A 13,606-nucleotide genomic window follows, 5' to 3' on the forward strand; every position below is an offset into this window, starting at 1 on the left:
GGCGTGACAGGCTCTGTATCAGAGGAGTTCTTTGAGACATTCAGTTCCTTCCCGGATGACTGCTTACAGTGCATGCTAATGTCCCATTCATCCAGCAGTCTTTCACATTACAGTAGGAATTATGAATACCACTTAAAAATAACTATTGGCTACAAGCCACTGTTGGATAAAATGATATCGAGTAGCAACTTAATGGAAAATGTAGTGTTAATGTTTTTATTTTTAGGTTTATAAAAAATTGGGTCAAACTCATCTGGCCCTTATGAATTTCTCGTGGGCAATGGATTTAGATCCTAAAGGAGCCAACAACCAGATCAAAGAGGCCATTGATAAACGTTACCTTCCAGATGATGAGGAACCGATAACTCAAGAAGAGCAGATCAGCGAATGTTATCCATATGAGTCAGGTTTGTATTTCCAGCTCAAAATCCTAATTAACTGGTTTCCTAGTAGAAAGATTTTTTGTTCCTCAGTAAAACAGAAGCCCAGACTATAACTGCTTACCTATTTGCACAGCAAGTGGCGACTCCCAACAATTCTCTTACTGCTGATCTAGCTGGGTCTACTTGTAATAAACTCTTAGTGAAAGATTGTTAGATTTCTTCAGAGAGTTTAGGTATTTGATCCTAGTACAAGGACTAATCTTTGCAGGACCTAATAAACTATTGTTATATAATTTATATAAATACTGTTAATACTTTTTACAAGATAATTATACACCCTGCAATCTGAATCTTCCGGTAAAGGGGCATCTAATCCTTCAAGTATCTGAAGGGTGTAATGAGCAAGGAAATAATGAAATTGTTTGTTCAAGGGCTCAGAGCAGCGTAAGTGTAATGAGATAACTTAAGCAAAGGAAAACTTGGGTTCGATATCAAGGGAAAATACCCCGAACAGTGAGATCTGTTAGACCTTGGAATTCTCTCTCAAGGAAAGTTGTGGAAGCCCTGAAACTAGGCAGAATAAAGCACTGAAAAAATACACCAGAGGGAATGGCCTAAATCTTTCTCATCTAATATTTTATCCAGAAATATGGATGGTCATAAATATTGATGAGCTTGACATGAACTAGAAAATGGATGGATAGACTGTTGCAAAAGAACCATTTTGTTTTCTTCATTAGGCAAAAATGTTACTACAGAACTTAAATTTGTTCTAGTCCATTGTAAAATTGTGCTGAAAACTTTATCAGATGTATTGCTGCTGTGTATCCCATTGATATCAGTGACACCTTCCAGTAAAACCATAGCATCTTGTTTTTTAACATGCTTTTTATTTCCTGAAATGGTAAATGTTTGTTTGTTCTTCTGTCTAAACTAGTCTAAACACTCTAGTATATAGTTCGTCTACACCCAGCAGATGGAGACAGAGCACTTAATCTTTTGAGAGGTGACTGCAGTTTCTGGAAATAAGCACCACAGAAATTTTGTACTAGGATCCTTTTTAAATTTTTGGTATTTTTAAAACAAAAAAAATAGAAGCTTGAATTCACCAGACATTACTTAAAGTCTTCCAAATGTAAACCAATGCAATCCTCCTGACTCTGCAGACAGACTGGAAAAGATACCTCAAAGGTCTAAATTGCCAAGTGACCATTTTAGCATGTGTTAAGCCAGTTGTAGATGAGGCAGTGTTGACCTTTAAAACATGTTGGCTAACACATTCTAACACACCTTTAAGTCCTAGTCTTGGCAAGGTCCTTAAAGTAAGCTTTCAAAAAGGGACCATGTGTTACTTCTGGGTATTCTGAAGGACTACTATTTTCCTCGGCATCAAAAAATTTGGAAATTCAGATAAAGGTGAAGGTACTTTTATAGTCTAAACTGTGCTATCTAAAATTTACCTTTAAGCAATACAGGTAGGCACAGTCAACCTGCTTAGAAAGTGACCATCTCCTTGAGCTATTTATCTTGCTTTACTGCAAGTTTTAACAAGGACAGAACTTGCTGAGAGCTGCTTCTCACCAGATGAATGTTCATTTTGCTTTGCTGATCACCGTGAATATTGGGGCGGGTTAGATGCATTTCCTTACCGTGCTTTGGACTGTGCCTGTGTACAAGCTGAATGAGGTCAGAGTAGGTATCTGCAAATAGACTGATTTACACTTTTTTACATGTCTGTATAAACTGGCATTTCTGAATCTTTTACTAGCCTCCATTCTTTTGCTGTAAACTTCACTCTGTCACTTGCAGCATGGGGGGTCAGAGTATGGCAGTAAAACCTGTTTCCATCCTGTTTTAATATCACTACCTCTGAACACTTTACCATTGTAAATACTAAATAGTCCTTAAACATTACGGTTTTGGGATAACAAGATTGATCCAAGCTATCAATTTCTGTGGGGCAGGGCAGGTGACTGGTAGGTATATCAGTCTGGCCTTCTGTGTTCACTTTATAATGGGAGGAGATCTTACTCAGTCTCCCTCCTAGCTCACTGACAGGAGGTGGTTAAGGAGGCTTTAAAATAATGCGGGTGCTTGTTTTTGCAAGATGCACGTCATGTTGATTCCCTTCTCAGCTCTTTTATTTAGATCTCGTTAGGCTGGTTTGGGTCACTGGAGGAGAGAGTGAAAAGAACTGGGTTTTGAAGAGCAGAGAGGTTGCATGGCATACGGGATTAGAAAAGGCAATCCAGGGATGGGGGGCAGTGTAGGAAAAGGTTACTGTGGAGGGGGGAACCCTCTATATTTATAGGCTATGATAGAGCCTTGTTGCCACTGTTTTCTAATATGGTGGACTTGCTTGTGTAAAATGTGCATGTCTTCTACCAAAGAGCCTAATCCCTTGTTTGTGTTTTAAAGTTGGCACAGATGAATCCCAAGAGAGCAGCATGACAGATGCAGATGACACGCAACTCCATGCAGTTGAAAGTGATGAATTTTAACCTCCAAAAGCCAGTATCTGAGCTTGGATGTGTGATTGGTACTGTTGTGTTCTCCCCTTCCTTCATGTACTGGGTCTTCACATCACTGAGCCAGCATTGTCATTATTCTCCACCGACACCATGAGTGCACCACTCATCAGATTTTAAACATACACCGAATTAATGGCAGTGCGATGTTCAGCTGCTTCAGAGACTGACTAGTGGCTCTTACACCTTTATGAAATGACTCTTTGAGGAGGAAAACAATATTTTTTTCCAACTCCTCCTTTGTTGGAAAGCTATCATGGAAGAAAGACTTGTGGTTTGCTATAAGTGAGCCGAGAGATGTGGGAATAGAACAAGAAACTGCTTCCTTAGTACTTTCTCCAGAAATGTGTCTTAGTTTGATTCTTTCTTGGTAAGCAGAGTGCTGAACTTCCATTTCCAAGTTCTTCAAAGACAGCGTTAAGTGCAGGATGGGACAGGTTAAAAACTTTTGCATATTATAGTGTAACTTAAATGCCAGGGAATGTAAATGAACTTAAAGCTACAGTGTCTCCAGTGAACAAAATACAATGCACATGCTCAGGATTCAGGGTGTGTGTCAAAATATAGACTATATCCGGGGTCCCTACTTAGTGTAAACTTGTTCTTAGCCAGAGGAGCACATTGCAGCATAGCCACTATTACAGAACGCTTTAATATTCTAGCCAAGAGTTAATTTATTCATCTAATTTCCAAAATGTCAATTATTGTCTACTTAGTACTTCAGCAAAACAAGTAATTAACGTGTTGACTCTTCTTCAGGTGCCCTTTGGATTCGGTTCTAATGTTCAGAGAATAAAAAGTTTATTATAAGAGCAAAATAAAGAGAGACATGTAGATAAAATTGTAATGTTGAAAGGATAAAAGTAATATAAGCCACAGGGACAACTTGTTTCTAAGTAGATAAAGAAGCCAGGAAGACAGTGTAAGCCTTAACCCAATCAGAACCTTACAGTAAGATGTATCAAATATTTGTCTAAGACAGTATCCTTTTAAAACTATTTTGTAAAGTGTTGTCTGAGCAGGATGCAAAAATGTGCAATTATCTTATTTTTTTTAAGCCATTCTTTAAGATTCTTGGAGAAAATGCTCACTCTATATCTGTAGGAATTGAGCGCCCTGGAGGCTGTTTCTGTGAGAAGAAAGTGAGGCTATATTAAAGAATCCAAAATTATCTTTCTCTGTAGTGCTCTGCAACAAAGATTGGTGCCCTTTATGCAGTGACCGTAAAGAAAGTGTATGATAACAGTTTTTTAAAGAGCAAATTATGCACAATAAATTGGGAATGATTCAAATTTCACAGCAACATATTTGTTGTGATCAGTCTTAAAATTTGTTCTGTTCCTTTCCTTTTAATGTGTATTGTTTTTAGAAGACCTTTAGTTACCATTAGTAGAACTTTAATTTTTTTTTTAAAATATATATATATATATATATTTTTTTTTTTTAGTGTCCTTGTCCTAGATTAGGTACAAACATGTCCTATCACGCCTACTGTTTGGTTGTGAGAAGCATTTTTTACCATAAGGAAAAAAATTCACAACACCTGCACAAAAAATATCATTCTCCATTATTCTGAAGTGGGTAGACAAGCAGGGAAAATTAGGCTGAATTCCAGTCATAGTGAAAATCTCTAAACCGTGGGAGGTGATATTGGATGAAGCTTTGTGCTTTTGTCAATACTGTAAATCTGTTTGTTTCTGAAAGTGTACTAAATCTCATTCTAAATCATGCAAGTGTTTCAGCTGAGTAAAGAGTGCACTAGATGCAAGATTTCTTTGGTGCTAGAGAAGTATTGCAGTTAGGCTCTTGCATGATAAACCATCCCTTAAAAGGAAAACACCAAGGTTGAAATTCCCCAATGGAATTGTACTATAGTAAAGTATCCTCACCTTCTGTTCACATGTAGTATCCATTAAGTTACCTGTATCTGCATGGTTTCTTTCTTTTCCCTCCCAGTCTTAAAGCAGCTGCAGCACTCCAAGATTTGCACCTCCATAATAGGGTTTCCACAAGAGTGAGTTACAAAGAAACAACACATTGTAGAGTCTGGAGCTACAGTCTGTCTGAATATTAGCTAGACAGTATAATTGGCTACCTTTGGGTACTTGAAGTTTACATTCTCTAAACAAAAAGCAGGAATCTCTCTCTTCCCAGGCCCCATCTGCTTGAGAGCTAAAAAATTCTGTTTTAGACCGACCTTAGGTTTTAGACCTTAGGTCTTGCTGACAAGGTTTTAGGCCCCAAATTTGATTTAGTTTTATTCCTTGTCTGTTTTCAAAGAGCATGTGCTAATTTGGGGATTTTCCCAAAACAAATGCTGCTTGTTTATTTGGGGGCCAGAGATGGCAAATAGCCAATCCCCCCCCATATGGGAAAAAATACCTTGAGTTTCCTTTATAGCAGTTTAATTTTTTTAACAATTTTGCTCTTTAAAAGTTGTAAACTGTTATATTGGAATTCATTTTTTAAATACCCGGCAAAGGGCTCTTATCTCAGATAAGATTTTAAAAGGATGCAAATTCTAAACTGAACATTAGTGCTCAAAATATTAAATTGTCCCTTGCTTTAGATGTACGTCATCACCTACATTTTATTTTTCTCAAGAATTGCAAGTTACATTTAAACCATGCTGCTATTTTACCTTCTTTAAAAAAACAAACACATGAGAACCAGTATTTTAATCAATCTACTTATCTGCTCTTTGAGGGGCGAGGGAGGTGAAATGTGAAGGCGCTCTGACACCCAGACTAGAGCAAATGTGTTGAATTAGGGGACTGTCATTTATTAATACAAAAATATGAAAAAATGCAAAGCGTGGGTGTGGTGTGTACTATTTGCATTGAAACAATGTAATTTTTGTCTTTTTTCCTTTTTTTGCTTTTCCTGACTTTTATTTCAGAAATTGTACAGTCTTAGAAAAAAGTCTTTTCTGTTAATATATTTGCAATTCATTAAAGGATGTGGAAATCCAAATAAACTACTTTTAAAAGCAGTTTTATAATCAGGTGCTTGATGTATGGATCCCTCCGCTCCTCCAGAAGTGGATGAGTTGCTCACTGAGGACCCAGTCCTACAAGCACACTCTCCTTATTGAGTTCAGTGGGATTTCTCACAAGTGAAGTTTTTTCAGGGTTGGGGCCTAACTGTGGCTGCTTTTGTGTGCTGCTGGTTGACCTACTAGGCTGGAATAAAGGAAACTGAGTTGTTTTTCTTCTTGATGGATTTGGCACTCTGTGACAGCCTCTTTAAGCACAAAACCAGTACGACACAGCCAGCAGCATTGTGAGTTCTGCACAAATGAATGCACGTTCCTCAGCTCTGTCCCAGAAGGATGAACTGGGGGATGTTGATCATCTTCTCCATTCAGTCCTTGACCTGTCTGAAGAGTTAGGTGGTGGTGGTGTCTTTGTGTTTTTGTTTGTTTAATGGAAACCATCTGCATGTTTTTGGCAGTGGAACTTCCATAAGGGTGAATGTACTTGTTTACTGAGATTTATACAATCTATACTTATCAGATCTATTGGGTAATGGACACTACTAGGTGCCTTCATGACAGGAGACAAGATCAAGAGAGACCTTTGGCTCTTGGCACACCAGGGTGTGCTGCTTACAGTGCTTGTATATTCTCTGGTGACTAGTTAAAGGATAGCAATAGTGGGGTGAAGCCTTGACAATGGCTTCTTCTCCAGCCACAATATTAATGTAGCAATCATTTGGTGTGAGGAAAGAGGAGAAATATATCTATATAGGAGAAAAGATGGCCCAGACCAAAATACCAAACAGTCTCCTAAAACCATCCATTCACTGATGCCGAGCTTTGAAACCGTGCAAAAGATCCACACGGAGAAGGGGGAAGTGACTACCCTAAGAGCTGTCAAATGCACAAAGTAAATCCTGAAATATTTCTCATCTTTCCATTTTGGTAACCTGAGGTGTGTTATAACAGAATGTGTAACACTTTCAGACAAGTCCTCTTTTTTTTTTAATTGGTTGTGTTCCTTTAATTTGAGGCAACTTTAAATTGTATAGGAGGTTTTATTTTACCTCCGTTCTGATGCAAAATACAGCCAGAAATGAAAAGGCTCCAAGCCTTCCTCTCCTTTGTTTTCCCACCTGATACGCCACACCTGTCTGTGGTTGACATGGAACAAATTCTGTACTCTGCTCCCACGGACACTATTACATATTGACTTTGGCACACAACTATGCAAACCTGTAAAAGTATTGTTTAGTGTTTGCAGACAAAATATGTTTAAATACTGCATTGTAGATACCAACCCTATAATACAAACAAGGATTTTGTTTCCAAAGGAGAATTTGGATCTGAAGCAGACTACATACTGGGCAGCACTGGGAAAAAGTCCTAGCTGAAATGAAATGAACACCAGTATTGAACTTTTTTAGCAAAAAAAGCAAGATTTTGCTTTCCATATTCACTTGTAATAACCTAAGAATTTGCATACTGGATCTAACCGGTATGTACACCAAAAGTGGCCAGTAACAAATGCTGCAAAGGAAGGTGCAAAAATATACCATAATGAACAATTATGTTCCTATCCGAGAAGTTTTGTTTCTAACCCCAGGTAGATAATGGTGGATATATTTGCCTAATTTTTTATGTCCTATCTAATGTAATAGGATGTTCTCTTTATCCATGTCAATGTCTAATCCTTTTTTTAAATCCCACTGAGCTCTTGGACTCTCTCCTCTGGCAGAGAATTCCACAGGTGCACCGATTTTTTTAATTTCAGTGTGATAGTATTTTTCCCCATCTAATTTCCTTTAGTGTGATTTTAATTTGCAACTTTGTCAAATTTCAGAACTTAAAGGAACACTGGAAACACTTACTTTTTCCTTCCTTCTGTTGATAATGACTATCTAGTAAAAGACTAACTTGAATAGGGTACTGTGTACACTGCAGCACCTTCATTCTATTCCCATTGAGAATTGGCATCCCTTTGACAGTCCATAGCCCTTCAGGACTGGAGGGAGGGGGGAATGTCACTGGATTACAAAAATCATAATATATACTCAGTGATGGAGACAATCCAAGTAGAGATAACACTTGGTAAACTGCAGGAACACTGGAGAATAATCTTCCTGACATCTGAGGCTACAGCTACACTGTCATAGGTGCCCAAAAATTGTATGGGGCTTCTCCAGCCTGCAGCGCTGGCTTCTTCACTTGAGCATGCATGTGTGTATCAAATAACGTAGAAAGGAAAGCGATACAAATATAATAGCGGGATGGCAAAGTTTAGATGCTAGCTGTGAGAGTCCACAGTTATGTTCAATGAGGGAGAACGGGATGAGTTACATAGGGACTGAGAACCTGTTCCTTTCTCTGGCTCTTCAAGCAGCCAGGAGGCGTTGGAAGGGATGGAATGTTAGGGTCAGAAGGTTCCGTGGCAGTTGGGACCAGCAGGTTCCGTGGCCGTTGGGAGCAGACGGGCGGAGAAGGTTCCGTGGCCGTTGGGACCAGCAGGTTCCATGGCAGTTGGGACCAGAAGGTTCCGTGGCCGTTGGGAGCAAACGGATGGAGAAGGTTCTGTGGCCTTTGGGACCAGCAGGTTCTGTGGCCGTTGGGAGCAGACGGGCGGAGAAGGTGCCGTGGCTGTTGGGACCAGAAGGTTCCGTGGCAGTTGGGAGCAGACGGGCGGAGAAGGTGCCTTGGCCGTTGGGACCAGAAGGTTCCGGGGCAGTTGGGACCAGCAGGTTCTGTGGCCGTTGGGAGCAGACGGGCGGAGAAGGTGCCGTGGCCTTTGGGACCAGCAGGTTCCGTGGCCGTTGGGAGCAGAAGGACTAAGATGGCTCCAACCCATGTTGGCCAGGAACAGAAGGCCCAAGATGGTTCGAGCTTTCAGAATGTCCCACAGCTGCTGGTAAGCAGATGGGGGCAGTGACAGCAGCAGGATGCTCTCCTGCCCTTGCAAAGGAGGAGATAGAAGGTGAGCAGCCAGGGAGGCGAATGGGCCATTGGGTAAAGTCTGTGAGAAGAGCCCTGTGGCAGACAAGAGCATGAGGCGAAGAGAGGGAAAGGGAGGGAGCAAGGAGAGAGTCAGAGAAATGGACTGAGGATCGCCACCCCCCTGAAAGCTAAGGGGGCTCTGAGTTATCTCGTTGCCCTGGCTGGGGGAGGGCTGAAGTGCTGCCTCAACCGTCTTTTTTTTACATATAAAAATAACTCCATTTCCCCACCCCCATAAATTCTCTTTCTAGCTGCTGTGAACAGAAGTTGCACTCACAGGGCCCAGATCCTGGCTGTTGCTACTTTGCAACATTGGCAGAGCTGGGTGGCTGAGGATTCCCCTCGCCTGGGGCAATGCCTGTGTAGCACAGAGCCTGTGTTAAAGAAAATGCCCGCTAAACTGAGGTGCGCATATTTGAAACAATGGGTCTGAAGATGAAACCTGTGAGTCACTGGTCCGGGCTGGGCTCTGCAGACGGCCGGCCTGTTTTGTTCTGCCTCCAGCATGGCTTACACGGACAAAACCTCCTCAGCTGCCTTGTGACCCTTCCTCTAAAGACACTTTACCTCCGAAATGTGCTTTTAAAGGCTGTTTGAGGTTTTGCAGCCTCATTAATATTTTGAAGCCCACTCTCCCTATCAAAAAGATCATTCTTAAGGGGGCCTCCTAGGAGTGTGCCTTTTCATCTTGTTCTCTTTTTTTTTTAATTACCTCAGGAGATCCCTTTTAAGGGCTATTGGAGGCTCCAAATTGAATTTGATACCAAAGAGTTTGTGGGTTTAGAGGAGTTTGTGCTTTTTAATCCTTAATCTGCAAAAATACACCTTGGAAAATTCCTGTCAAAGCCTGACTTTTATTTATCTATTTATTTATGGTGGGTAGCGGGAGGCCCTCCAAAATCCATCAGGCATTGACAAGAATTTTGCGGTAATTTTTTTCAGAAAAGGGATTTAAAAGCATCAAGTCCCCAATATAAAATGAATAATGTTTGGTACCAAATTCAATTCATACATTTTCTGTGGTATTTTTTAAACCAATAAGGATGAAAAGTCCCCCAAATTATTCAGTATCCAATAATTTTTTTTTATTTTGGAGTCCATCACCCCCCAAAAAATTAACTGGGGATTTGAAGCTTTTTAATCCTTTTTCTGAAAAAAATGACCTCTGAAAATTCTTCTATATCCTGTTTGATGCTTCTTATTCAATTTGGCATCAAAAATGCTCGGGCCCAAGTGCCTCTTGTTGCAACCCAGTACACAGAGCCATAAAGGCAGGGCATCCAGAGTAGAGGGAGTCCCTGGGTGGTATAATGGTACCTCTAGGCTTCGCCACTTGGTTTGTACTCAGGATAAGGAACTAGGAAATCAACAGCTCCCAGTAAAAAGTCACTGCCAATGCCTCCAAGCCTCTTCCTGGAGCCTAGAAATCTGTGCCCACACCACTCCTAATGGTCATTTTAGTCATTAACTGTGGTCACCTCAGACATTATTAACAATCCGAACGGTTTAGAGAATCTGCCTAGGAGGAATGGGCATGCTTAGTCCTGAGAAAAGAAGACTGAGGGGGACCAGATAACAGTTTGCAAATATGTTATGGGATGTTATAAAGAGGACGGTGATAAATTGTTCTCCATGTTCACTGAAGATAGGTCAAAAAGAGATGGGCTTAATCAGGGCCATCCTTAGGATTTATGGGGCCCTATGCAGTATTATTAAACTGGTGCCCCTATGCCCAACGGCTCGCATGTGTATTTAGGATAAGGGTGGTCTTTTGAAGGATTTATTTAAAAAATTATACGTCTGAAGATCCAAGCATTTAAGGCTAGAGATGAATACTTAGATTGTGCATCTAAAAATCTATGCAAGGATTTTTTAGAGATGTGATTTTATAATCTTCAGCAACACACTAATGAAATATTTTTAAAGCAGATTTTAAACTAAGGTCCTGTAGTAAATGTAACATGTAACTGTTAACATGTTCTGAGTAAATATTACAGTAATGCACAACTATTTTTGCCAGTAAGTTCAGAAACTGACAGTATATACCTGAGGGTTGGTAAATGCCTATTAAATGGCTTCATTACCATTGAATGGCTCTTTAACAGTTTCAGTGTTGTGCTAATGTCTGGCAAGCTGGAAGGATTTTTCACTTTTAAGTACTAGATCCCCTCTGGAGGAAGACTCACCAGGCTGCAGCAGTCAGCTGTGGTGGGAGCCTGCAGGAAAGGTGAGAACAGGGATAGGAAGATGCGGGTGGGTGGACACTAAGACCCAGGAGTGCCCCAAATTTTCGGGCGCCCTACACAGCTGCATATGCTGCGTATGCCTAAAGACAGCGCTGGGCTTAATCTGCAGCCAGGGAGATCTAGGTTAAATATTAGGAAAAGCTTTCTAACTATAAGGGTAGTTAAGCTCTGGAATAGGAAACTATCCCAGGGAAGTTGTAGAGTCCCCATCATTGGAGGTTTTTAAGAACGGGTTGGACAAACACCTGCCAGAGATGGTCTAGATCTACTTGGTCCTATCTCAGCACAGGGGGCTGGACTTTATTACTTCTCAAGGTCCCTTCAAGCCCTTCATTTCTATTATTCCATACTGACGCTAACTGCAACCAAGCTACTTCCTAGGGCTGCCTCAGCTTTCACAGCTGCTGAATGCACCCTGGGCACTGTCCTCTTCCTGCTCCTCAGCAGGAGCAGAGCAGACTCCCACAATCTGGCCTGGCCTGGCCCAATTCAGTGCTTCCTCCAGCCTCCCCAAGAAAACACCAGGAGTACAGTACCTCAGCACTACCACCTGCAGGCCACTTCAGCCACTTCAGCCCTCACTCTCTGCTAGAAATGGGATTGGAGACTTTCAGAGTAGCCCTGATACAGACAGCAAGTGTAATGTCACTCTTGCTCCAGCCTCTGACTCCTTTCAAGCAGCCAGACATTTTGGGGTATGGTTCCCATTCTGTTCAGTTTCCTAATCCATCAATCAGGTAATAGGGTTTTCAGGATCCCTTGGGATGGATACTATTTGTTTGGGAGAAAAGAACTTCCACTATGGTGCTGCCTAGGCTGTCTCATTTCCCAGCTGCCTTCTCTTTTGATGTTACAGACTGTTCTCATTTGGGGCTAGCTTTTATGGCCCAGACATCTTTACCCATGTTCACTAGCTCCTTACAAGGTTCAAAATCACCCTCCTCATACTTCTAATATCACAAAAGAGGGGAAGCCACAGAAATCCATGTAACACCAGGACAAAGGAAAAAGAAGGCTAAAGCCAGGTCAATTTTCCTCAAAAATATACACAGACAGGTGCCATACGTAGTGAGGAGTCCCACATTTCCCTTTCAGATTAAAATATTTCCTCAGATTAAAATTTCTCATGTTTTAAGACCCTGGTAGTCAAGAACAAAACTAGGAGAAAGTGTAGAAACTCTTTATTGAACTTACAGGAAGAAAGTAATAAAAAAACCAAAACAAAAGGTCAGGCTTAATTCATTATCATCCTGCTTCTCCTTCCATACCTTCTTCCTCTCAGAACAGGGTCAGGAGGATAATTGTATGGATTCTAGCCTTTAGTCTGTTTCTCCATGGGGCTTGCGTAGGTGGGTGAGATTCAGATCTTCTGCATTAAGGGCCTCAAGGATTTTGCCAAATCCATGCTAGCATGGATGGACAACTTGTCAGACGTCCTTTCCTACAGTATTAAAAATCAACACACTTGGAGCACTTCATAAAAAAAGTTGTTTCTTAACAAACATCTTCTTTTAGGCTGCTTTCATAGATGCAATCTGCTTCTTTGCTAGACTATAGTGTGCAATGTGATGTTCTGGTGATATATGACTCCCACCCTGGAAGGCTGATGACCAGGAAAAACAGCAATCACAGAGTTCCATGGGTGAATTCCATAGGTTGCGGGTGTCCATGCTATGGGTGAAATCCTGACCCCACTGAGGTCAGTGGGAGTTTTGCCATTGATTTAAGTGGGTCCAGGATTTCACCCTACACCTCAAATGGTCCAGGGATTTTGATCTCCTTAGAGAGGCAGAACAGTACCAATTTAATAGAATTCAGAGCAGTCTGCAAAGCCCTGGTACTATGGATTAAAATCAGCACTTCCTTATTATGATTCACAGTAGAACACTCCTGGCCTACCTCAACAAGGTGGGGGGCACCCAATCCTCATGTCTCCACAAGAAAACAACTTTTACTCACTGTGGCAAAGAATAATCTCTACTCAAGGAAGAATCTCTACTCTGCACAGGATCCAATTCTACATACAAATCCATACAGCCTGAATTTAGTCATGCTTTTTAAAGATGATATCCAGAAGGTAAAAGCTACTTTGTTACATGATTGCTACACTTCTATAATAATCCATTAAGAAGTTTAATAACACAGCTTCTTTGACTAATTAAACAAACCCACTGTTCTTAAAACATATAAACACTTCTCAGATCTGGTACCATTCTAGCATCATTCTATCCTAGAATTCCTCCAGAATGGTTTATGGAGAGGACGGAACATAAATTCCCTGTAGTCCAGGTGACTGCTTTACCAAGTAACCTACAAAATTAAAGACATATTTTAAAAAATTAGGATCCAATTCTAAGTAAGAACAGAACGGGAATTCCACATCAGTGAAGTTTGATGCACAAGTATACTTTCTTTAGTTTCCCTATTAAGTTTAGGAATATCATCCTGTACAGTATGATTGTCATCTTGGACTTTACACAA

At 40.8% G+C, this 13,606-nt stretch overlaps 1 protein-coding gene across 4 annotated transcripts in view; it reads left to right on the forward strand.

The window, feature by feature from the left end:
- Positions 1 to 4,327, forward strand: part of CDC27 (cell division cycle 27) — a 59,113-nt gene extending 54,786 nt beyond the window's left edge. For 3 of the 4 annotated variants that reach the window (XM_074940606.1, XM_074940608.1, XM_074940609.1), the window contains exons 18-19: positions 227 to 407; positions 2,802 to 4,326. In XM_074940606.1, coding sequence (XP_074796707.1) covers positions 227 to 407; positions 2,802 to 2,884 — 264 coding nt within the window. In that variant the 3' untranslated portion in view covers positions 2,885 to 4,326. Of the gene's footprint in view, positions 1 to 226; positions 408 to 2,801 lie in introns of all 4 variants that reach the window. The other variant, XM_074940607.1, reaches the window with a different exon arrangement.
- Positions 4,328 to 13,606: the final 9,279 nt, after the last annotated feature.

Source organism: Natator depressus, chromosome 27 (genome assembly GCF_965152275.1).
Source record: "Natator depressus isolate rNatDep1 chromosome 27, rNatDep2.hap1, whole genome shotgun sequence".
Lineage (NCBI taxonomy): Eukaryota > Metazoa > Chordata > Testudines > Cheloniidae > Natator > Natator depressus.